The sequence below is a fragment of the Orcinus orca genome, chromosome 12, assembly GCF_937001465.1.
Source record: "Orcinus orca chromosome 12, mOrcOrc1.1, whole genome shotgun sequence".
Lineage (NCBI taxonomy): Eukaryota > Metazoa > Chordata > Mammalia > Artiodactyla > Delphinidae > Orcinus > Orcinus orca.
The window spans coordinates 27,249,865-27,276,149 of record NC_064570.1 but is presented as its reverse complement, the minus strand read 5'-3'; the positions used below and the strand labels follow the sequence as shown (position 1 = coordinate 27,276,149).

Here is a 26,285-nt window from a genome sequence, read left to right as displayed (position 1 = left end):
TGTGTGTACAGCTTCCTAAAGTTGCATCTCTAAGTATTTCCCTATCTCCCCTTCACCCATACACACACTCAACTGATAGCAGAATTGCTGTCTTGTGAAAGTCTGGTGATTTTCACTTCTTGGAAGTTGGGTGTTACCGGTTGCTCATTGCCCTTCTGGGAAATGTGGTCTACCTGTCATAAATGAAAATACTGTCAAAGTGGCTCCTACATTGCTAAAAAGCCAAAGGGGAGGAAATGTATTTTATAATTGACAAAAGAATAGAACCAGTTCTTACATCCTTGCTGGGGGGTTCAAATCCAGACTTAGCAACATACCCACTGACCATGCTGTTCTAATTAAGATGTATTATTAACATTAATGCCAACTGTGACTGTGAATATCCATACAAATGAGGTTCATCAAAACAAAGAGTGTGTGGATTCCACATAAATGTTTGTCACTATTTTTTTTCTGTCACTATTTTGATTTTAAATGAGCTATGCAGAATACACATAAAAATGCTATTTCTACTTTCAGTATTAATATCAATACTTATCAATATCAGTACTTTTTCTGGAGACACTTTAAAGGACTCTTGTGTTTGTCTCTCCATCACTCTTCCCCCTAGTCCCACCCCACTCCTCCAGGGCACCCTTTTCTTTTGAAAGCTGACCATTCATTCCTCCATGGTCACCTTGTGGTAACTGCAGGAGCTACCATGTTACAGGGTCCTGCCCCTCGTTTGGCCCCAACATGAGCCACCCAGCTCTTCTTTGGTGTAACTTGGAATCAAACAGGGTATGAGGAAGACCCTCCCCCATGGCAGAAGCTGTGGAATGTAAAATTTAGAAGGTATAGGTAGCCATTGTTCCTGCCGTGTATGGAAAACTGCTCCAAGGTGAGGGAGATTGACACTCCAGGAGAAACAAAGGCAGGACATGGAGGATAGTCCTGTTGGTATTCAAGGCCCTGGTTCCACTTATTTCTCTGGATCACTGCCGATCCTGGTATTTGGTTAGTTCAACACGTCCTTGGGTCACCTGAGCCAATAAATGCCCACTTGTCCTAAGTGGGTATTGCTTGGGTTATTAGTCATTTAAATAAAGATTCCCATTCAGAGGATTTGGCAAAGTCCTAGGTGTGAAAATGGAAAGAAATTCTGGGACAGATTATTTCAAGGAACAGTAATCAGAAATATTAATCCATAGCCAGACCTACCCATGGCATGAAGTATAGATAGGATATGCGTCCTTGGCCCCAACCCACATAGGGTAATTTTAAAATATGTTGCAAATTCTTTGACATTCCACACCCCTTCGTAAAGTGGGATATAATTTCCCCTCCATTTGACTATGGACCCAACTTAGTGACTCGCTTCTAACAAAAAAAAGTATGGCGGAAATGATTATGCGTCTTCTGACACTAGGTCTTAAAATAGATAGTTTCCACCTAGCTTCCTCTCTCACGAGCCACTTTGTCTGGGAGAATCTAGCCTCCATGTCTTGCAAACACTCAAGCAGCCCTGGGAGAGGCCCCATGGAGAGCAACTGAGTTCTCCTGCCACCTGCCAGCACCAACTTGCCAGCCCTGCAAGTGAGCCATCTTGAAAGTAGACCCTCCAGTTCCGGATAACTGAGCTCTGGTCAGTACCTTGACTGCAACCTCATGAGACACCCTGAGTGAGAACCACCTCGCCAAGCCCTTCCTGAATTCCAGACAAACGGGAATAATCATTAGTTTAGGTCTCTACATTTATGGAATATTTATTAGACCGTAATAGATAATTAATCCTATATCCAAGACTAAAAGGGATTATTTTGAAGAGGTTAGTAAATCATGTTCAGTAGTAAGTGATGGCAGGAGATCCCCCAATAAGCCACCCAATCATAGAAATAACTGGAGCTCGTGATTTAGAAATTTGGGCCCCTCTAGCTAAGGTTAAAGGTACAAAACACAGTTACTGAAGAACAAGTAGGAATAGAATCATCTGGTGTAATGAAAGGGAAATAGAATAATACAGTGGTCAAAATGCAGAGTTTTGTGGTCAAATATATTTAGGTTTGAATCTTGGCTCTGCTAGTTTCTGTTTGAACTTATTACTTGTCCATATTTTTTAGGGTTTTATTTCAGGGTAATTTTAGGTTTATAAAAATGTTGTAGGAATTACTGAAAGAGTTCTGGAGCATCCTTAGCGTAGCTTCCTCAGATGTTAACATTTTAGCAGTAGAAAATATAGCATAAGAACATAAGAAAAAAACCAAAAAATGAGTTCTAATACCATATCTCTGAATAATTTTTCTCATCAATGGCTGGAATCTCAGTTTGTATTCATAAAAAAGTATATTGTGTTAACTTATCCTGTTCCCTCTTTCTCTTTTCCTTGGTCCTGCTTTTTACAAGGCACTTGGGTTGTTGTTTTCTCCCTGCTGTGTCCAATTGTTCTCTTCCAATGAAAATTAATGGGTCCAAGCTAATTTCTTTCTTCAGAAGATGCAACCGTGAGCTAAGAAGTCAGCCTAAAGTTTCTCAACCTTAGTTTCTCAGTATTTTAGCAAACACAATTTCCATAATGAATGATCCCTCTCCACCATGCCTCACACCAAAAAAATTTGAGTAATTGACCATAAACTTCTCAGAAAAATGATAATTCAAGAAATGTACAAAATATAATAAATGTTCAATATGTGTATCTTTTAAAGAGAACATTCTTTTTTGTCTCATGACATAAAGGAATTTGTTTTCAAAACTTGAACTTAAGAACTATTCAAGCAGAAAAATGAACATATCAGAGTTAAGTCATAGATAACACCAGCCATATATACGTGTCAGCTGTTCACCTGTCTTCCCCACCCTGAATGTCAGCTCCTTGCGGGCAGGAAACATACACATTATTCAGTTCTGGGTCCTCTGTATCTAACATGGTACCTGCTACATAAAGGATGTGCTGATTGACCTCAATATGATAGAGAAATTTTCTCTTAAACATTCCATTTCTCAACAATTGATTCAAAAGTTTAATACACATTCTCTAAGATATCTAGCTCAAAAAGGGAAAAATTCTTTTGAAAGGATCATTTCAGATATTCATAAGTGAAGCTCAGCTGTCAGCTCCGTGAACAGACCAGTCCACCAGTGTGCCTACAGGATCAGTTCATGGTGCAGGTCAGCCCCGCAGAAGCTCCATCCTTCAGTGCTCTTCTCAGAGTTTCCTCCATAGAGTTCATCCCTTGCTAGCTTGTCTTCACATCTGGCTGCAGAGTAGAACTCAGTCCAGAAGGCAAGTCAATGGCTCTCTTTTTACTTTATTTTAATGTTTTTTAAAAATATTACTGAGGAGAAATAAAAAGCAAACAACAGAAATACAAACATGGTGAAATGACAGTTACGGTCCACATGCAGTTTCCCTAACTTGTGGCTGAGAAAGAGCTCCCTGTCGTTGGCCGGGCCTCCCTTCCTGCACGCACCATGCTCTGCCTGGTTCCTTTCTTCTTAGGTTTGCAAGGTATCAAAGCACCTTCATGCAGGACAGGGTCTTATCCTTAGTGAACATAGCACTAGGCAGTATCCACAAGTAGTAATGATGCAATAAATAGTTGTTAAATGGCAAGAGAATGAACCATGTGGCTAATTTTTCATCGATCTGACTGGGTTAAGGGGGTGGGGGGCGCTGGGAGAATAAACGTAGTTGGGAGGAGAGACACAAGGCCAATCACTGACATTATAAATGCAAAACATTTGCAGCAGGAGTTTGACTTCCTCACATAGTAATTCTGTGTCATATTGTGTACATACTCTATAGCTTACTTCTCAAAACATATTTGTGGGTACATTTTTGCCAGTGCTACTTTCGTAAGACATGTTCCACACAAATAACCCAGAGCAGTCGGAAGCAAAACCCACCACGTCCTGATTTGTTTTTTTCTCTCTCTGTTAATACAGGTAAGACTCAAGGTAACTAAGCTAATACTTTTCCCACCTCAAATAGAATTCTCGTATAAATTCCTCAGCTAGGCTACAAGAAATTTGCCTTCATGTCTATGGAGCAGAAAGCCAGTAGGACGGTCCTATTTTGTATGTGTGTGGTTACCGCTTTCTTGGCACCCAGTTAAGGATATTTTTGACTCTCTGCTGACATGAGCTATAGAGCCCAGTTGAGAAAACCCTCCAAGTGAAAACAAACAAAAACTCACCAGAACAAATTAGGGACAGGGGAACTTGGAAGCAGTGTAAGAGTTGTGAAACCATCAGAACGTGAGGATTTAGGATGCTCCTTTAAAGTTCTTGAGAATTTCTGAGAACACTCCTCGGGAAGTGTTTTGTTTTCGTGGAAAAGTTGTTCTGTGCCTGACAGCATGGAGAAGCACATGAAGACCAGAGGCTGTGAAAACATTTTCAGCAAAAGCCGATCTAGTAGCAAATGTCTAAAAATTGCACTTTCACGGCTCTGTCATAATGTGCAAACATTTCTTGTCCTTATCTATTTTATGAAATTAAAAATGATATAAGGCAACTGACACCTCTGTTTCCTCCAAGGCAAAAGTAGATTTTGCAGAGTTCTGGCATATATCAGTGCATGATTTCTTCAGATCATCACTTCAGCTGGAATATACTGTTGTAGCAAAGCTTACCTGATAGGCTTTTGTGCATTCATTCAGCAAATCTTCATTAAAGTCTCATCAGAGAGGATAGCCATGGCCAATAAAGAGGTAGATTTAAAAGTTTTTAAATTGAGATATAATTGGCAGGTAACATTGTGCTGGTTTTAGGTGTACAACATAATCATTTGATGTATGCGTATATTGGGGAATGATTACCACAAATTTAGTGAACATCCGTCAGCACACATAGTTACAGATTTTTTGTATGTGATGAAAACTTTTAAGATCTACTTTCTTAGCAACTTTCAAATACACAATATAGTATTGTTATAGTCTATAGACTATAGTCACCATACTGTACATTACATGCCCAGATTTTAAATTTTTAGCAAGTCACCATAGTGTAGAAGCATGATAAAGCCTATTCAATTCTGATTCCACCATTAACCTGTATCTGAAAGAACAGGCAGGATACATTTTAGTATATCAGTTAGGTAACCTGGATATTAGCCATTTAGGATATGAAATAGGACAAAGAAGATCGCAAAGATTTTGAAATTATAGACGGAAACAGTCAGATATGGGAAAGAGCACAGATCTCATCTTTCTGGATTAGCTGCATGTTGATGCATGTGAAGTGAAACTAATTTAGAGAAAAGGAGAATTTCAGCAATCAGGTTACATGAGGAGCAGGTTGCAGCAGATCTGAGTAGTGCCAGGCTGGGCCAGATGTCCTTAGATAATCAAGTGCGGCTTTACTGGTACAGTTATTATCCCAGAAGGGACCTGCTCGAACAAGCCCATCTCTGCTGTTGTACAGTGTGACCTTTGGTGCTTTCATTTTCCCTTTCTTCCTTGAGAAGGCGAGAGCTACAGCATAATGGGAAAGGGCATATGCTTTGTGGCCAGCCCTCCCTGGATTTGAGTCCTGCTCTGACACTTACCAGCCAGCCATGTGATTTGTGTGAGCTTTGTAGCCTTTATGCCTCCAATTTCTGCTTCATAAAATGGGCCTGGCGATGCTCACTTCACAGACCAGAATGTATTTGATTCCTACTAGCTAATATCTCTTGCAGGGACATCAAGGACACCACCTGGCATCATAGGTCAAAAATCCCTCAGCAACTGGTTAGCACTAATTATAAGAAATCTTAAAATTAGTACTATCAACACAACATTGTAAATCCACTATACTTCAATTAAAAATAAATTAAAAAAAAATTAGTACTATCAGCATATATTTAGGCAGTTACCAGCCACTAATTCTTCCACGTTTAAGCATTTCATAGTGGTGGTCTGTCTACAGCAGAGTTTGAAAAACAAAAATAACTTCAGATTTTATAAAGAAGCTGTAGATTGCTTTATTTATTTCAGAAAAGACCACTATCTGAATAGTGTTCTAAGAAAAATACAGGCATCTTTTGAAAGTACCTTACATGCACTGAATAGTGAAAGGGGAAAAAAGTACATTATTATTTTAAAATACAGTAAAATCATATTAAAAGCCACACGGTAAGTTCTGTGATGATTTCGCCACTGGGTGACTGCCAGGGTTTGTCTTCTTTTTTGACCCCCAGAGACCCCGGCACCTGCAATTTAGGTAGTGAGGTGCGTGGAGGATTTATTCTCTCACTTAAAAGAGATTTCCGTTTCTTAAAATAAACAATTAACAGATCAAATATTTTGCAATCTGAAGTAACTCACTGGAAATTTGGGATGAACATAAAACTAGAGGTCCCCATCTTCCCTGGCTGTTTCCCTCAGGTTATAAACAGACTAAATTCATCCGAACCTAAAGTAACTTGATTATGACCTGGCAGCCTCCTCAAGCTGCGGCTGCCCTCACCCTCTCCTCTGCAGCCAAGGGAACTTAGTCCTCCTTGACTGTATCCATCTCGTCCGCTCCCATTCACTGCTCGACCTTTTGAGCTTCCTGCCACCCTCTTAAAATTGCTCCCCGCGGCCCCTGTAGGGCTCCACGTTCTCCTGAGCTGATATTCCAGGAACAGCCCTCTGTGAGCCCAGCCAGTGGTCACACCATCACCCCATCACCGACCCCTGCCCTCTGAGGTAGGAAGAGGGTGAGTTGGGCTTAACTATGGGATGCGAGCAGGCATCCGTGGAAAGACAAAGGACACATGCCCGGGAGTCACACAGTTATGCCCCAAAGGAAACATGGGTCATTTGTCATCAAAGCCTGTGTTCATTCTCTAAGAATTCATCTGTATTTTGAATGATCTGAATCTGAAATTATGTGAGTTCCTTAAAGTTACCACAATCATATTCGTTTAATTTCAATCAATAGATTAATCTCTTTGCTTGATAATGGTGCTTGGGTTTTCATTTGAAAAATTTACAGGAAGAGCCTCTCTGTCTTTAGTCGACTTCCTAATTACACTAATTTTATGTGATTGATATATTAGGCTCTGGGGGAAAGGGAAAACGGGCAGGGAGGCCACAATACAATCCCTTATTCTCAGCTCCAGACAGCACAGGAAATCCTCAATCAAATTGTACCACTTCCCTCAGCACTCAATAACATACACGCATTAGATGTAATATCTTTAAACCCATTCGTAATAGTGATTTTTGTGAAATGGGTGAAGTGAATTCTTTCCTTCTAGACCTTCTTTTTATTATTATTACAAAGTAATGCATGCTTCCTGTGAAAAATCAAACTTTGAGAAGAATAAATCATGAAAAATTAAAGTTTCCTTCTGTCTCCCTGAGGTTTTCATTAGAAAACTTCCTGAAAGATTTTCTCTCAGTTCAGGAAGGTAGATAAGAGGACCTCTACTCACTCACAGCCAGAAAACTATGCATTTAATATTGTGCTGGGACTTTTTCTTGACAGGTTTGAGAGGGATATAAGATTCCCCAGACCCAGGGAGGACACGAATGCAGCAGTATAGCATCTCAGACAAGGGAGAGAATCTGGCCATGCTTACGCTGTAGAGTTTTTTCTTGTGATGTGAGGTCTGACTGAGAACAGTGTTTGCCTGGTGCGTGCCCTGTCAGGAAGGGTTGGCTGGACCCTGACACTTAGTAGCTTGGCATGTAGCCTTCTGCGTCGGTGGCCCAGTAAGGGTCTGGAATGGATTTTCTTCCCACTTCTGCTCCCCAGTTTGGCCTGGGCCACCGCCCAGGTGAATGTTAGCTGAGGAAGAGCTGTTTGCTTTGGGAAGCGTTCCCTTCGCCCACCGTCCATGGCTGAACAGCACAGGACCTAGAGGCCTCGGTGGATCACAGCTGTGGGCAGCACATTTACTTTGTGGTGAGCATCTGAGAAATGCCAGCCCCACCTCCAGGACTGGCTCAGTCTACCGAGAGGGGATGGACCAACCCCGTCTAGTTCCACTGTTCTCTACCCTGACCTGTATCCGGGTGTTGCTTCCCCCAGAACTGTGTCTGTGACCCTCTGTGTGCTCCTGGGTACCCCACTGAGGTGAGAATTAAGGCCTCTTGGTCCTGACATCAACTGGCTCGCAGTCTTAGCTGCCAAACAGCATTAAGCTTGTACCCATCCTGGTAGAGAAAGGAGAACTTTAGGTTAGACGAAAGACAAAAAGGAGGCAAGAAAGGCAGAGATTCAGGGCAAAGTTCTTTCCAGAAGTGCTATTTATTTAGACAAGTATTTTATCTCTCAGAATGGCACTGAGTTTTGGAAGGGTAGAACCCCTGGCAAACATACCCCCTTCACACATTGTCAAAACATTCTCAGAGACTGTTCTAAGAAACCACCCTGATTCTGTGATAGTCCAAGTTTCCATAGCTTCTCTGTGGTAGAACTGGAACAAATGGCAAAAAGGACAGCATTTCTCAAAATTCTGTAATCCTGATTGTCTCTGATTGGATTCTGAGGAAGCAGAAAGGAAGGTGGTAACCATCAGGATCCGGGTACCTCTAGTGGCCCAGCAAGAATTTTAGATGTCCAGAAAACTCTCTAAAAATCTTCTCCAAGGGCTTCCCTGGTGGCGCAGTGGTTGAGAGTCCGCCTGCCGATGCAGGGGACACGGGTTCGTGCCCCGGTCCGGGAAGATCCCGCATGCCGCGGAGCGGCTGGGCCCATGAGCCATGGCCGCTGAGCCTGCGCGTCCGGAGCCTGTGCTCCGCGACGGGAGAGGCCACAACAGTGAGAGGCCCACATAGCGCAAAAAAAAAAAAAAGAAAAAAGAAAAAAAAACTTCTCCAAAAAGTTCATCCATTTTAATGACATTTTTAGCCTCAGAAGTTTATTTGGATACAAAATTAGCCTAATGTTTATTACACGTATGAAGATAATATTTTAGCACTAAATCTGATTTATACTAATGAGAGAAAATTGCTGTTAGTCTCAGGATAGATTATTTTGACTACTTTAAAAGATGTTTGAAGTTCTTTAATCATCTTGATAGCATCTCGTTCACTCAGAATGTTGTGTTATCCGGATCATGGACACTGGGACTCAACTGCCCCTAGGAAAAGGGAGTAGACATTTACCTTCTTGTGCCCCATTGCATTGCAAATGCACTTTGTAGACAGTGAGTGCTCAATAAATAAATTAATTGGTAGGGGCCACTTAAAGTGCCAAGAGTTTTAACAGTCTCACAACCTGAGTTCTTAGTGATTTAATCTTTTATACTTTGCTCTTCTGTTTAGAGAGGAAACAGAGGGAAAGGTGTGCTGCTTGAAGAAGCACTCGAGTTTAAAATCCTAGTTCCTAGCCATGTGCATTTGGACAGGTTAGCATTCTCTCTGGGACCCTATCTGCTTATCTGTAAAAGGTAGATAATGATACTTTCTCACAGAGCCACCATGGTGATTGACTATGATCACGTGTGAAAACACCAGCACAGGACATGTTCTGAGTGTGTAGCAAATGCCATTCCCTTCCTTCTACCTCTACACGGTCCATCGACCCATCCTCTATGGTGTTAACAAAAGAGTTGTAATAAACAGTCAGGCAACGTGTTTTTTTTTTTTCCCTAAGTTACAGTAGAAGGATAAAATACATATATTTATTCATTCACGCATTCCTCAGCTCATCTACTGAACCTCTTAAACAACGCTCTCTGGGTCCCTAAATCTGCCAAGCATGGTATGAAGCAATGCAAAGAAATATAAGACAAAGAAATATAAGACATGATTCCTCCTTTGAGGAACTTACCAATTCTCCTCACTGTGGTCCATCTGCTTTCCAGCTTTGGAGAGAAAGGAGAAGTAGACCAAAGAGTTGGGGGAAAAAAAAAAAAGTAAAAACAAAAAGAAAAATTTGCTTTTGTTACATTCTTGAAAGTTGATTGATATAAAAAAATGAATTTGTAAAAAATAATTATAATAGAGCTAGTTATGCTGTATATAATGAAACAGAGAAAACTGTGGCGTTCACTTCTGTTTGGGAGTCAAGGCAAAGTTAAACTCACCTTTGATTTGTGGAATGTACTCTGCAGTTTTCAGTGAAGTGAATAATATACTGCTGTTTAGCCCACTCTATCTTCCTAGCATTTGTTTGAATTGTTCTTGTCTGAGTTGACAGACATTTTCCAGGATGTAATTAGTTGATGTCATCCAATTCATAAACTCTTCCTTTTCAAGAAATGTTCCTATCATTGTGGTGAGTACTAGTATGTTCCTTTATACTCACTGGGTGTGTTGATATTGAAGTCAGGATGTGCCCAGAGTGATGGCTTCTGAAGTTCCCTTTACACATTTTTGCTCTCTTTTGAGACTATCTTTTTCCCAGCTTTAAATTTTATACAGATCAGGAACGAAGCCCATGTCTCTCTCAGGCGTATCTGATAGTGACCTGCTACTGAATAAGAAATATGTGGGGCTTCCCTGGTGGCGCAGTGGTTGGGAGTCCGCCTGCCGATGCGGGGGACACGGGTTTGTGCCCCAGTCCGGGAAGATCCCACATGCCGCGGAGCGGCTGGGCCCATGAGCCATGGCCGCTGAGCCTACGCGTCCGGAGCCTGTGCTCCGCGGTCGGAGAGGCCACAGCAGTGAGAGGCCCGCGTACCGCAAAAAAAAAAAAAGAAAGAAATATGTGGGCTTCTGTATTTGCCTGACTTGGGAGAAAAGGAGAAGAGATACTCCTTCGATTTGCTTCAAAATGTTGAAACGATGGCAGAGGCAAGAATGTTTCCCAGAACTCCCTTCTGCTCTGTCTACCATCCCTACAGTGTGGGAGGGAGCTTGACTCTGACAGATGTATGCAGGGAGGAATTTTTAGCCATTCTCACCTGTAGGTATCTGTCACTGTTGGTAGCATGATTTTTTTTTTAACATCTTTATTGGAGTATAGTTGCTTTACAGTGGTGTGTTAGTTTCTGCTGTATAACAAAGTGAATCAGCCATACATATACATATATCCCCATATCTCCTCCCTCTTGCATCTCCCTCCCACCCTCCCTATCCCACCCCTCTAGGTGGTCACAAAGCACCGAGCTGATCTCCCTATGGGTAGCAAGATTTTTGTATATGGAGATGGGTTCTTTTTCATTGGGAAAGCCTCTTTATATCCCAAGCTTAGCATATATTTTTGTGAGAAAAAAGAAGACAGTCTGATAATTAAAACTATTTTTGGTGTTGAACCCTATTCTTGACCCCAGCATAATCCAAACTGATCCCTAAAGAACAGTCATTCCCTAACAGGTTGCCCTTCCTTCCTTCCTTCCATTAGAGTCCTTCCAGGAAGTCCCAACTGGCTGTACCCTGAGAGCCATGGGGGCTGAGGTATACACTTGGCACCATGCCATGCTCAAGGTCACAACTGCCTGCAGTCCCAGTGGCATCTGTGGGGCACTCATCTCCTTGCCTTCTTCAGCTTTAGTCTCTTAGGCACCCATGCTCAGGCCCCTCAGTGTCTTGCCATGGGGTCTTTGAGCAAGGGCCGTCATATCTGATTCCTCACCTAACGGTCAGAGATCTACTTTCCCTTCTTCAGTTCAAAATAAACAAACAGCCAAGATGATAACATGTCAGAAATTACCTTTAGTGTCTCTGCGGCTCTTAAGTAAGTATAGGCATTAAAATAGAACATACCAACCAACAAAGCATTGGGTAAAAACACTTATTCTCAAAGAAAATTTTTGATCATCAAGGACCCTTTTCTGTTTGTTAATGGGTACTACAGTTTTGAAAGATTTCATCTGTAAAGAAAACTGCATACTACCTTAATTAAGTTTGACATCCTCCTTAGGTTTCTCTTCATATCACATAAATATATCCCCTTTTGCTATAGTAATAGACATGTTTTCTGTTTTTATTATTTAAGGATAAAAGTAACAATCTATCACAGCTTTAAGCAGCACAAGATGGTAAACAGGGATTTGCTAACTAAGTTAATAATATTCCAGCCAAATATGAAGAACCTTGACAATTTTGGGGGGCTGTGATGGCTTATTTTTGCAATTTAGCTTTTTAAAGATATAAAAACTGCTCTAGGATTCCTTTCCTCCTCTGCAATTACTGTTCTTACTAAACCCCAGGTTTTTGAGCTTCTCAAGGTGGGGATCCCTGGTTAGAGTTTGTCAAAAATAGACTTAGACTTTTACTGTCCCATTTCTGGCAGCAGCTTCAGTTTCCAAGGGTTGATGCTCACAGCGGGGTCAAAAAGATACAAACATGATTCCCTGTGATCCTAATACAAGGGTTATCTATTGCATGAAGTGTGCCAGGATCCTTGCCCTACATAGACTGGGATGGAAAATGGAGGAGGAAAAAAAGGGTTAGGAAGAGAAGGACCTGAATTGGAAAAATGAGCAAAATTCAGCCTCCCCCCTATAGATTTTTTCACTCGAAGAGCCATTCACAGAAATTTGGTATCCATGGAGATGAGTGCTGTACATGCTAAGGTTATGTATTCTCTGCAGATACAACAGGCTGGCTATCCAATCTGATGCGACATTTAGGAGTAGCAGAGGGAAGGTGTTTGAGAAAAGTGTTGAGTAATTAACTGAGTACCTATTACATGCAGGGAACCAGGATTTGCACAATGAAGGATACAAACTATACAACAAATGATGATAAATATGGACCATTTGTTTCTGTGTAGGAGTCTTGGCTATCTTTAGCATTCTAGCTTTTCTTAAAGCCATAATACTACCTATGAAAACATGGGAAAATGTTCCTATCATACATTTGCGTTTTATCTCCTGCTTTGGGAGAAAACAAAATGTTGTCATACGTAAGATGGAATGTCCCTGAGATTTATTTTATAATTGAGTGATAAACACGAAAGCAAGGATTCCCAGAAATTGAATAAGAAGATCATAACAGCCTTGCAGGCTGGTGACCAGAAATGGGGCAGAAGCGGGGGCAACGGGAAATAACTGAGAGAAGCAAGTGTTCTACAGCCTGACACTTTAATCAGGGTGAGAGAGCTGTCATGGCAAGAAGAAAAGCGTGTGTTCAGGGGAAGAGAGGGTAAGGAATAGTTTGGAAACAAGAACCCATTCAAGGAAGTCAATGTAGGTTATGACCAGGAATGGGAAGTTCACGGAGACTTCAGTGGGAGTCAGGGGAGGAGGACCCCTGGGGATGATAGGAATTCCCTGGGCTGCAATTCGGCCTGAACTCAATAGTAAATCAGCTAGAAAGTTTCCATTAACTCTCAGTGGAACTGGGTGAGAGAGTTCTGGCATAGCCTTGGGGAATAAGCCTGGGAAAGAATGGAAAGCTTACCATTGTTCAAATTAGACTCAGAGAATGATATATATAGGATCAATTTTATAGCTTCTTAAGAAACGAGAAAGTTACAGGCCCCCCCTGCTTATTCATTGGTCAGCCACGTGTATGATAGGGAGAAGGTGCGAAAATCAGTATTGATTTAAGATTGTGCAGCATAGAAAATGTGGGGATGGCTTGTGTCATGGCAGCCAGCAGACATGGGAGATAACGGGAAAAAAATGGACCACTCTAGAGAACAATTCACCCATATTTTCAATCTCTTGCTGAAACATGTCCCTAGCTACTTTTTAACCTGAGAATCAAGAATATTTTCCTGTTGACAGATGTCTACCTCAATCAGTAAGGTGAAAGAGCCATTCTAGGCATTGAAAATGTTGTATGCATGTGTCTGTATGTTCACATAGTAAACACTGGAAATAGCTTTCATGTCACAAAATTAATTTTAATGTGATTTACTTGATGTAAACATTTTAAAATAAATTTTACATAATACATGAGTTATAGCCAACATGGCAGGATCCACACTGTACCCGGGCATCTCCACTTGCCGCTCTCTTCAGATAAATGTTCAAAATCACCACAGTGTGATTGTAAATCTAAAGAGGGAAGTCATCACACACCCCTGGGGTTTTTAACAGAGGGATTCTGTAGTATATGTGGTAGGGACTTAGCCATATCTAGGTAGATCTGATAATATTAAAAGTTAGTCATCTCCTCGGTCATGAAGCTGCAAGATGTACACACTTGTTCTATTTCTTAAGTGATTGGTTAAAGCCAGTTAGTGACACTGAGTTAAGAGACCCGAGATGAATAAATTGGCCCCTCTAATACAAGGATCTATTCCTCAGGAAATATCTGGCTTGCTATCATTAGAATTATCTACTTCTCATTTTACTGTCTACACCCACATTATGCCAGTTCTGCATGTATTTCCATTGTTCTTCTGAGGTCCCCAAAATAAATGTAAAGGTGGAGTTTCCGGCTGCTAGCAACACTCCCTGAGACGTAATTTCTTATAGCTTTAGTTTAATGCTCAGTGGAATATTTGTTCCACTGCCCCTCCCCATCAAAACCTTTGTCCTCCTGTAAAATAAGAGCCCCATGCCTTGGCCACTCAATAAAGTATCCAGTTTCTTTTCCCTGGGTTCACATAATCTGGACTCCCAGCAGAGTTTAACTGCTCCTGCGTTACTGGATATGCTGTCGTAAGGACCTCCTTGTAGTCTCTTTGAATTACATCCTTTGACACACATTAATTCTCCACCTACTCTCGCTTGTTCATCAATTCAGTCATCAAAGAGAGCTACTTATTGATGGCATCAGGTTCTGTACTAGGTGCCGGGAACATATAACATATCTAGTTAGACTTGGTTCAATGACCTCATAAAGCTTACTACCTAATGGCGGTATATTACTGAATACTTAAGAAAGATGTGTATGTGCTTTCCTAAAATACAGATAAAGTGTTTTCCTGCTCACTAGAAGACTACTAAAAAACAGTATGTGAGTTGAACTTTTCTTAAATGGAATTCAGATTTTAAATGCCCTTGTGCAAGCTTGCTATTTTAGAGAATCCTATAAGGTTAATAATCAAACTTTAGTTTTAAAATTTTTATTATGAATCTGAACTTTTGCAGTAATAATCATTCTTAATGTTGGTCACTTTTATAAATAGCTCAAAAAATTCCAGCATTTAAAAAAATGCATAAAAGTAAACCTTTATAAATGGAATCTCTATTTTAAATGTTCCCAGGGTAATTGCGATTTAAAGGAATCCTGATATGACAATGCAAAGAAAGTAATTAACCATTAACTTATTTTTAATGTTAGGACTTTAAAATTATAATTTCTGTATTACAGAAAGCAAAAATTTTAGCAATATAAAAACTTAATCAATAGGAAAAACAAAATGTAAATTATACATTTGCAAAAATACACATTGATACAATGAAAAGAAACACACAAGCTGCCCAATACAAAGGACCTTTACCTCTTGTGTTTGAGGAAACAACTTTCCCCAAAGTCTTTGCCATAGGACCTATGTTCTGCCATGTATCAGTCTGCTAGGGCTGCCATGACAAAATACCACGGACTGGGTGGCTTAAACAACAGCAGTGTTATTTCCTCACAGTTCTGGAGACTAGAAGTTCAAAATCAAGATGTCAGCAGGGTTGGTTTTATACTGAGGCGGCTTTTTATGGCTGGTAGATGGATGTCTTTTCACGTTGTCCCCTTTATACCTGTAAGTATCCTAATCTCCTCTGCTAATAAAGACACCTGATTTTAGATTGGGGCCCCATTTTTATGACCTCACTTTAACTTAATTACCTCTTTAAAGGCCCTAGCTCCAAATGCAGTCATATTCTGAGGTGCTGGGGGTAGGGCTTCAACATCTGGATTTGGGGCCACAATTCAGCCCATAACATGTCTCTAGATTAGACAATTCCATTTCAAAAATAAATAGCCATAGAAGTCATGATGCAACCTTTCTTTTCTCCTATAAAAACTTCAGTGTTGAGTAGGTTATCAGATAACTGCTACATTCACAATAGACACTTTCTGAAAATCGGTTGATGATGTGGTAACAGCTCCCACTATGGACAGCAGAGATAAGAGGAACGGAAAATGGACCCAAAATGGGTGGAAGATGAGTGGAAGAATTGGGCTCGAAAATGCTGCCAAGGAGCTGCCTTCAAGAAGGTGTGCTCACGGGCGGCTGGATGAAGGTGAGGAAGGCAGAGCTGCAGAAAATGTCTCCTGATGCCTGCAGGCTGAGAAAGAGTCCAATTACACAGGAGGAAGTGTGTAATTGAAGCTAAATTGTAATTTACAAATTTGCCCTGGTGGGGAATGGTTAATGTTAAACATTAAATGGTAGAGTTTAGAAGTTCTTTACTTCTTGTTTTCCAGTCTTTCTATTTGATGTTTTTGCCATGGTTCTGAGCTGAATTAGCACTTTGGAGGCACGATCTCCAAAAACTGATTTAGGAAACAGTTTTGGTGAAAGGAGAGTAGTGGTAGAAGGAAAAGAGAAGATGATTTTAAATGCATAGGAGGAAATCTGGTAGTGGGGCAATATTTCTCTCTCGTCAAAATTTAAGTAATTCATTCTTAATGTATTTTGTTGTCGATGATATAAGCCCTGGCTCATAGTAGACGCCTAACTCAATAAATATTTGTAAATATTATTTACTTTATGCTTACCAATAGCTTTCCTGTAAAGAAGTAAAAATTCCATTTTCAAAGGCATTAAGATGTGCTCTTACTGCCCCACTATTCTATCACCAACAAGGAGAAGGATTCAGATTGGCACATAGGATTATAATGAAACAGAAAGGAGAGGTTGGTATGGAATATAGGTTCAGTTGACCGAAATGGCGAGTTGATAGATTTGGAAGGGTGGCGTGTGTCCAAAGGGTCAGGTCCAGGACACGAGGGTGAGGACCAGAGCCTGGGGACTTTGTACCAGGAGAGATGGGCTGAGAGGCTGAGGGGCTGCCCTGGACCCCCTGAGGGTGTTAGGGGTTATACCCATCTTACCTTTCTAAAGTCTTAAAACTCTGAATTTTGAAACCCTGGCTGTTTTACCTTTCTCAAAGCACACATTTGGGGGGTTCTGTGATACAACTTTCTTTCTTCCCATCTTAAATTGCTACCTTTTACAGGCTTCTCTTCCTTTGCCTACCCCTTAAATATTGGTGCTCCTTTTTTCTCCCAGACCTTCTTTTCTGGTTTATAAATCTGAGAGTGATATATTAATCTATAATATTATATATTATATGTTTATTACAATGCATATTATATATGTTTTATGTAGGTTGAAAATACCTTCATTTACTAAGTAAATTCTTTCTCCACTCATTTAAAACACCATCTTTGTCATGTACTAAGTTTTGGTGTATACACTGATTCTCTTTCAGACTATTCTGTTCCATTGGTTTATTTTTCTATTTCTTTATGTCTACAGCAATGCCATAATGTTATAATTTTTATAGCCACTTAGTAGATATAAAAGGTGTTCTTCTGTTTCCCTCTTAGCAGATTAACATTTTTACACCTTGAAACACATTTTTCCTTAGATTCTGTAACGTCACATTCTCTTCCTTTTTTTCTCATGTTGCCACTTTGTCCATATTTTTATAGGCTTCTCTTCCTTTGTCTACCCTTTAAATATTGGGGTTCCTTTTCAGTTTTTCCCCAGACTCACACTAGGCACACTTGCTGAATGATCCCATTCACTCATATGGCTTCTCTCACCAATATCATGGTATGAAAGCTTCTAGCCTAGTTTTTCTGCTGAGTTTTATAACAACATATCCATCTTCACTTTAATGTTAAGTTTGAAACTGAACTTATTATCTTCCCTGCCAGCAAGTGGCACCCATTTGTCACTCCTGGAACTTGCCATCCTTGACAGTCTCATTCCTTATTCTCATCTCACAGTAAATCTTTCATCTTTTTACCTTCAATCCATCGCCAAATCTTATTGATGACATTTCCTAACGAACTGTTAAACCTGCTCATATCTCTCCTTCCACATCACTACCACTCTATTCCAAGCCACCCTACTTTCTCTTCTGGTCTTCCTGTCTCCAGACTTCCTTCTTCCGGTCTCCACACAACTGTCAAACTAATACTTCAATACAGATTTGGTCATGTTCTTTGTTGTTTAAAACCCTTCCCTATATCCCCATTTCTCTTGGAACAAAGTCCAAATTTCTTAACACGATTAAAAGTCCCCATAGTGTCTTCACTACACTACAGCCAAACTGAGCTCGCTTTGGTCCCTAGAATGAACCATGCTCATCTTCACCTGTCTGTCTTTGTGTTATCGTCTCAGCGTGCAATATTTTTGCATCCCTGGTACCCCCTCTTTTTATTGGCATTTCTCCTACTCATCTCAAGTATCCCTCCTTTTTACCAGAGTACCTTTTACTTATCCTTTAGACCTCATCTCAGATGTCACTTTCCTCAGGGAGAAGTCTTTTTGATTTAAAAATCTGGTGTTGATTTCTCTCCTACATACTCTCAAATCACCCTGAACTTCCCCTCTCACATTACATATTCCACCATATTGTAATCACCATGTCTGTATCCAGCATGAGGCCATTTTGCTAATAGTATTGATAATACACTAGTGCTATTTTAATTCCCTATTCACAAACCTTTAGTAATCCCTCATTCCTTAATCAGTAAAAGTCAGATTCCAGATTTAACTTTCTGTAATTCTTCACTAATCTACCATGTTGGGGTTACAATGTATTATTATTTTCATATTCCCATTATATTTAACCTACAGGTCAATCCCTCAACATAATGTGTGTCTTCTTATCCGGGACACACATTATGTTGAGGGATGAAATCTCCAACATTATGCAAAGTCTTCCCATATTCCCCCACGTAAAAGTAATCTCCCTTTTCTCTTTGTATTGTATCGTATTGTACTGAATTTCCATTGTATCTTTTCTACTTTAAGAGCACTTGTTGCATCTTTCCTCTTATCACTATGACATCACTATGAAAAAACATGTGTCTTCTTTTTGAAGCCAAGTATATACCTTTTAAAGTTAGAGATCACATCCTGTTGATCCCTGTTGACCCCAATAGTGTCTTGAACGTATAGCACTGGATTTTGCCAGTAATATATACTCAATATTTCTAGAACAAATTTAACATCTATAAGGTCACTGAGAAATTTATCTTCCTAGAGATGCAGCAAGAGAAGGATCATATTTTCTATTCTATTAATAGAGAAAATAGAGAGTTGAATTGTAAAGCAGAGAAAATGACTAAGAGTGGTCATTTCTATGAGTCATAGGCTATTTAAGAAGGGGATTTGGGAAGAAAATGAAGAGGCTGAAATTAGGTGGGTCCTTTAAGATTATTTTTAAAACTAATAAATTGGGGCCTTCCCTGGTGGCGCAGTGGTTGAGAGTCCTCCTGCCGATTCAGGGGACACGGGTTCATGCCCCTGTCCGGGAGGATCCCACGTGCCGCGGAGCGGCTGGGTCCGTGAGCCATGGCCGCTGAGCTTGCGCGTCCGGAGCCCGTGCTCCGCGGCGGGAGAGGCCACAACAGTGAGAGGCCCGTGTACCGCAAAAAAAGAAACAAACAAACAAACAAAAAACCTAATAAATTGTAGAAAATGTGGTCACTCCAAATCGTGTTTCAAAGAACATTCCAAAGTATGCATTAAATATTGATGCCTGAGAAAACCAGTTAGTATTTTAAACACAGTAGTCTCAGATGGATATTACTGTGTTTGGTAGAAATGGTTAGATAGATATAGATATATCCTTAAAGTTTTCTTGAGCTGCAAGTGCTGTAGTATTTATATCAGGGAGAGAAGAGTCACCTCCAGGAAACATTGACACTGTATATTGAATTTGTTAGGACTCTTCCTGTTGTAAGTAACAGAAAGCCAACTGAAATGGCTGCAGGCAAGAAAGAGAATTCATTGACTCCCATGATTGACTGGGTTAGTCCACTCGGGTTGTATAACAAAGTATCATAGTCTAGGTATTTAACCATTGAAATTTATTCTCTCACACTTCTGGAGACTGGAAGTCCAAGACCAAAGTGCCAGCAGAGTTGATGTCTGGTGGAAGCTGTCTTCCTGGCTTGTAAACAGCTGCCTTTTGGCTATATCCTCACATGGTAGAGAGAGAGAGTGCCGGTGTCTCTTCCTTTTCTTAAAAGGCACCAGACCTATTGGATTTAGGGTCCACCCTTACGACCTCATTTAACCTTAATTACCTCCTGATAGACCCTAACTCCAAATACTGTCACATTGGAGGTTAGGGCATAACTGTATGTTTTGGGTGGAGTGGGGACAGGGGAGACACGATTCAGTCCATAGCACTGACTGTTGGAACTTGAATTCTGAGAGACCATTATCTTGGCTGTGCATCTACCTCTGTGGATACTCCTTGGTGGTTTCCGATCATCCTCAATTGCACAATATCTAAACATTGGGAGATCCCAGAGTTTAGACCTTGAATCTCTTCTCATTCCCTAAGTGATTTCATGCTCACCCATGGCATTCAATACATTTTATCTGCCCTTGGCTCTCCAGAATTATATCTAAATTGCCCACGTGGTCTTTCCATTGCGATGTCTCATGCATATTGTAAAGGTCACATGCTGTGTGGTATCATTTTAAGTCATGACAACTGAACTCAAATACGCCCTTACTGCTCTTGATCATTATATTACACTTCTTTGATAATTCCTGCACTTTACTCTCTGGATGACTACTTCACATATTGTCTCCTCAAACCTCCACCACTTCTCCTATCCTTTCTCTTAGTCAATGCTCCTAACTCTCATTCCATTGAGACATTAGAAGTTACAGAGAACTTCCGTTCACAATCTTGTGATACCACCACAATGCACCCAGCACTAGCTCTGTCATTTACTCTGCCTTCTCTTCTGTTTCTATGGATGAATCATCCATGCTGCTTTCTAAAGCCAGTCACTTTTAATTAGGGTTTCATCACTGCTGTAATAAATTAACACAAACTTAGTTCATGGATCTGTAGATGGACCTGGCTAGGTCCTCTGCTTAGAGTCTCACAAGGCTGAAAACAAGGTATCAGCTGGGCTGTGTTCCTTTCTCAAGGCTCTGGGGGAAAATCCATTTCCAAGTTCATTCACGTTGTTAGAAGAATGCGATTCCTTGCAGCTATAGGACTAAGGTGACTGTTTCCTTGCTGGCTATCAGTGGGATGGCCTTTAGATTCTAGAGGCCTCTCTCTGGTCCTTGCACATGGGTCCTACATCTCAGAGACAGTTGTGGTGTGCTGAATATTTCTGATACTTGGAATTTCTCTAACTTACTCTGCTGCATCAATCTTCTGCTTCCAGCCAGAGTGAGTTCTCTGCTTTAATGGTTCATGTGAAAGCAACTATACTCCAATAAAAATGATTCATGTGATGAGATTGAGCACACCCAGATAATCCAGAACAGTCTCCTTCTCTTAAGATCCATAACCTCAATTGTATCTTCAATTGTATCTTCAATTGTACCTCAATTGTATCTTCAAATTCCCTTTTGCCATGTAATATAATATATTCAACTGATTCCAGGGACTAGAGTGTGGACATCTTTGGAGGGCCATTCTGCCTATCCCACACTCCATTTGTGCTCCAACAATTTCCCCCTCTCTTCTCTTCAACATTGTTTCTCTCACCTGGATTTTTTTGAACAGCACACAAAATGCTGATATTTCTCCTATATTAACAATGCTTCCTTAACTTCACTTTCCCTTCCAATTACTGCCCCATTTCTCTGTTCTCTTTGGAGAAAACCACCTTGAAAGAATAGTTTTCTATCTCCAATTGTTCTTCCATTCTCTCTTGATCTTTCACCCTTTCTAGCATATTGAACCTGATTTTGTCATGCACACAAATGATTTTACACGTTTTAAATTCAAGGGTCAATTTTCACTCTTCATCTAACTTTCATTTTGCAAAACTCATCATTGAAAATTTCATTTGGCTTCCAAGACATTACCCTTCTAGGTTTTTTCTTAACTCTTGGAGACTCCTTCTCAGTCTCCTTTACTGGGTCTTCCTCATGTTCCTGACTACTTAGACTACCTGAGGCTTTTCTATCTGTGCTCATTTCCTTGGTAATCATATCCAATCTCATGGCGTCAAATACCGTGAATATACAGCGACTTCCAAATTTATATCTGTAGTCTAAAACTGTCCCCTGAACTCTAAGCTTGTATATTCAACTACCTTTTCAATATATTCATGTAGCTATCTTATAGGCAAAGGTAACATGTTCACTGTCAGACGCCTCGTCTTCCCTACAGAGGCTGTTCTTCCCACTGTCTCTTGGTCAATGCCAGCTCCATTCTTCCATTTAATGGAACCCAACATTTTGGAAATGTTACTGGCTCCTCTCACTAGTCTACCTCCCTTAATACCTAGTGTCCAAGCCATTTAAAAAACCCTACTGTTTCTAACACCAAGATATAATCAGAAGCCAAACCCTTCTAGCCACTTCCACCAAAGCCATCCTGGTTGACACCACCATGATGTCTGGCTTGTTTTATTGCATTAAACCCTCCATCAGTTCCCCTTCCTCCAGTCTGACCTCCACACAGCTGCCACAGTGAGCCTGTTAAAATGCGAGTCAGATCACCTCCGTCCTCTGCTTAAAACCCTGCTTCTTTCAGAGTAAAAGCCAGTCTTTAGGATGACCAAGAAAGCCCTACATGATCTGCGCCCACTAGGCCTATTGCCATCTCCTGCTCACCTGCGACACCCCCCACCCCCGACTCAGAACACTTTCCCTACATCTTTCCTCATCAACTTCAAGTCTTGTTCAAATATCACCTTTGCAGTGAGACCTTCCCTAGATATTCAATTTAAAATTGCAAGCCCCCTTCTGACCAGTAACCCTTCCTTATCATAATTTTTTTCTCCACGATATTATCACTATTCAATATCCTATTACAGTCTGTCTCCCCTCAGAAGAATCTAGGGAATCTAGTTTCATGAGGCCAAGAGCTTTTTGGTTAATTTGTTTGTATTTTTCACTGCTTTCTCCCCAGCACTTAGAACAGTGCCTGATACGGAGTAGGCAATCAATAAATATTTGCCGCTGTTGAACGAAGGTCCAAAACCACTCTTTTTTTTTTTTTTTTCCTAGTACTTGGGCCTCTCACTGTTGTGGCCTCTCCTGTTGCGGAGCGCAGGCTCCGGACGCGCAGGCTCAGCGGCCACGGCTCATGGGCCCAGCCACTCCGCGGCATGTGGGATCTTCCCAGACCGGGGCACAAACCCGTGTCCCCTGCATCGGCAGGCGGACTCTCAACCACTGCACCACCAGGGAAGCCCCAAAACCACTCTTTAGTTCACCTCAAAACCAGATTCTTCCCCTAGTCTCCCCCATGTCAGTAAGTGGCAACTCTATTCCAATTTGCTCAAGCCAGGATCCTGGGAATTATCCTTGATGCCTCTCTTTCTCTCACACCCCACATCTTGAAATCCTGCCAATTCTATGTGCACATACAGGCAACACACACACACACACACACACACACACACACACACACACACACACATCCTCCAGAATCTGGCCCTCTTACCTTCACTGCTTTCACCCAAATTCAAGCCATTATTGCAAATGGCCTCATTACTGGTCTCCCTGCCTCTACCCTGGCTCCCCTAGAGCCGTTTTCCACTCAGAAGAGAGAGGAAATCCCATAGAATTTATGTCAGATCCTAGGCTTTCCATAGCTCAACGCACTCTGATAGGTTTTCCATCTTGGAATAAATTCTAGTCCTTTACATGGCCTGTAAGATACTTCCTGATCTTGTCCCAGACACATCTCCCTGAACTCATTTCTTCCCTTTGCTCATTGTCTTCCAGCCGTTCTAGTTCCCCTTTTGTTTCTTGAATATGCCAAGCGTTCACCTGTCTCAGGCCTTTACACTGCTTCCCTACCTGGCATGCAGCGCCACAGGTGACCTGCTTCTTCACTGCATTCAGCCCTCTGCTCCCAGTTGCTTTAAAGGTGTGCTTCCTTGATCGTCATTCCTGAAACAGCACACACACACCTCCGTGCCCTTACTTTCCTTTATTTCAAAGCCCTTATGATCAACTGACATTATATATTTACTTCTTTTTATTGCCTGTCTTCCCTCTGCCCCAAAATGTAAACTCCTGTTTCATTCACTGCTGTATCTTCAGCGTCAAAGGGGAACCCCAAGCACTACGGCTTGCTTAACCCTAGCATGTAGGATCGCAGGGAGGTATAAATACCTTCTTTCTCAAAGAATCAGCATTCGTATTTGGAAAAGGACTCACCTTTCTCGAATGTTGGGCTTACCCCAAAACATTTTCCGTGTCGAAAGCAACGGAAAAATTGGATTGATCAGTCTGGTTCACGTGCCCCTTATGGTTCTTTTGGAGGGGAGGGTCTTAGGGTGAAGGCTATGCAATCTCTAGATAGAGGAGGGAACGGTTCCGGAAGAAAAAAAAGAGGTTCTGTTAGCAGAATGGGGCGGGGGGAGAAGGGAGAGGATATGGAGAAGGCAGAAACAACAGATGGCCACCGCCGAGATTTTCCAGAGTGGGAAGAGAAATACAGAGATGAGCTGGGGGCCGTGGTAGGGGAAATAGCCCTGAACAACTGTACCTTCGCACACTTTGGGAGAGAACGTGCTGAAGCCCCAGGCATGCTTGTGTGGCCCTGCTTCTTGAATGACTCTCTGTGGGGAGTTGCAGGCGGGATCGCTCTGGCATGAATAATCCTGACGCTTCACCACAGAAGCTGGAGGAAAGAGAGGAAAGCAGGGACCAGCAGCATCAACATGATTTCTGTTTTTCACTGCACGTAATATTGTTCACCAGCTCGTTTGCGCAGGTCTCCCTCCACAGCCCTCAAGATTAACAACTCATTTTTAGGTAAGGGTAAAAGCGAATTAGTTCAAACACAAGCAACAGCTGGGAAGTGGGCAAAAGTACATACACTCACATTGGAGAAAAATATAAATCTTGCTGCTATCTTTTAGCTCAGTGTTTCTTGTCTATTTTGTTTTTTTGACACACCTCACCACAAGGTAGTTTCAATTGTTAAAATTTTTTCCCGAAAACAGAAAATGTCTCTTGGGCTCTCCCGAGAGCGGGGTGCCCAGGCACACACACATTCTTCCCATAGCACAGCACTTTAAAATTAATAGCACATGCAGAGGAAAACTAAACCCTTTGACGTCACTCTTGAAATGAGGAAACAGACACAGAAAAGGCTCCACTCCAGTAAGCTGCCAGAGTTGAAGCCGATTGGTCTCCGCTTTTCCTTGCCTGTGGCAACTGACAGCACCTCCCAGCCTAGCAGGCCGGCTGCCTGCTCCCCCAGCCAGTCGGTGGGTCTGGGCACTGCAGCAGGCTCGGCTCCATCCCAGCACTTACTTGCCTGGGAGAAAGAAACGTGTTATACTCACCCAGAGAGAATTTCTTTCTACCTTCCTTCCTCCCCGATCTCTCTGTGTGCTTTTGTGTTACTTTTTTTTTTTTTTTTTAATTATTTTCCTAATCCTGGATGAAGTTGCTGGATTCCGCAGCACAAGTCTTCATGAACAAGCAGCACCGCTCAGAGATTTCACGGCATTCAAAGGTCACAGAACTGCCACTATGGTTAAATGTCTTGTTTAATGGTTGAGGTAGGTACAAGAGATTTCAGCGGCAACATTTTTCTTGAGAGAACAGAGTCACAGAGCGATGGCAGGAGTTTTATTTTAAATGAACCTGTATGTATATATTTTTTGGTCTGTGATTGTTACTACAGCAACCAGCTTTTGAATTTCCTTCCTTTTTCTAGGCGAACATTATCACTTACCCTGAATTAACTGTTTCATTCCAAGCAGCCTAATGAGATACTCTGGCCTTTTCGCTGCACTTTGAGCCCCTCCTGAGGAGGGTTGCTTTTTTTCCTTTGGTTTCTTTTTTAATGAATGCAATATTTCTTCTCCAATGTAAATCTTAGAGTTGAGTCAATTTTTCTTTTTGGTGGGACAGGACAGGAAAATATTGGTAAAGAGATTAGTGAGGGTTGCAGAACAGAGAAAAAGAAAATCCTTTTTTCTCTTGAGTTTGTCATGTTGGTTGATAGAAGATGAAGAAATTAGTAGGAAGAGAGGAGGAAGCTAATAATGAGATTGAAGGTAGAAAAACCTATACGAGGTGTGTCAGAAAAATGAACTCTTGAGGAAAATGCACTTTATCGTTTTGTTGCATTTTTTTTAAATGTTCTGGATTTAGAAGTCAACAGGGGAGATGCAGGTACTGAGTTACATGACCAATGATTTAGATCTCATTATTTATAAAGGAGAATAAAACTTCTTTATTAGCACTGCAAATTTGCTAATTATCTTTTCCTACAATAGTTGAAAGCAGAGTGAGATATTTAATTAGGCACTTGAGTGATTGAGCCTGGGGACTAATTAATCTTCTATAGATTCTGTTCTTCATGTGTTCAGCCAGCATGACTATTAAAATGTTACAGTAAACCTCTTAGC

The 26,285-nt window shown here is 41.2% G+C and overlaps 1 protein-coding gene across 3 annotated transcripts in view; it reads left to right on the top strand.

Moving 5' to 3' along the window:
• The window catches only part of PDE7B (phosphodiesterase 7B), a 480,299-nt gene that overhangs the window by 115,571 nt on the left and 338,443 nt on the right, over positions 1-26,285 (top strand). Inside the window, exon 1 of one of the 3 annotated variants that reach the window (XM_004263789.3) lies at positions 24,415-25,430. The exons of the other annotated variants lie outside the window; for them this stretch is intronic. Coding sequence (XP_004263837.1) covers positions 25,410-25,430 — 21 coding nt within the window. The 5' untranslated portion in view covers positions 24,415-25,409. Of the gene's footprint in view, positions 1-24,414; positions 25,431-26,285 lie in introns of those variants that run through there. 3 annotated transcript variants of the gene reach the window in all.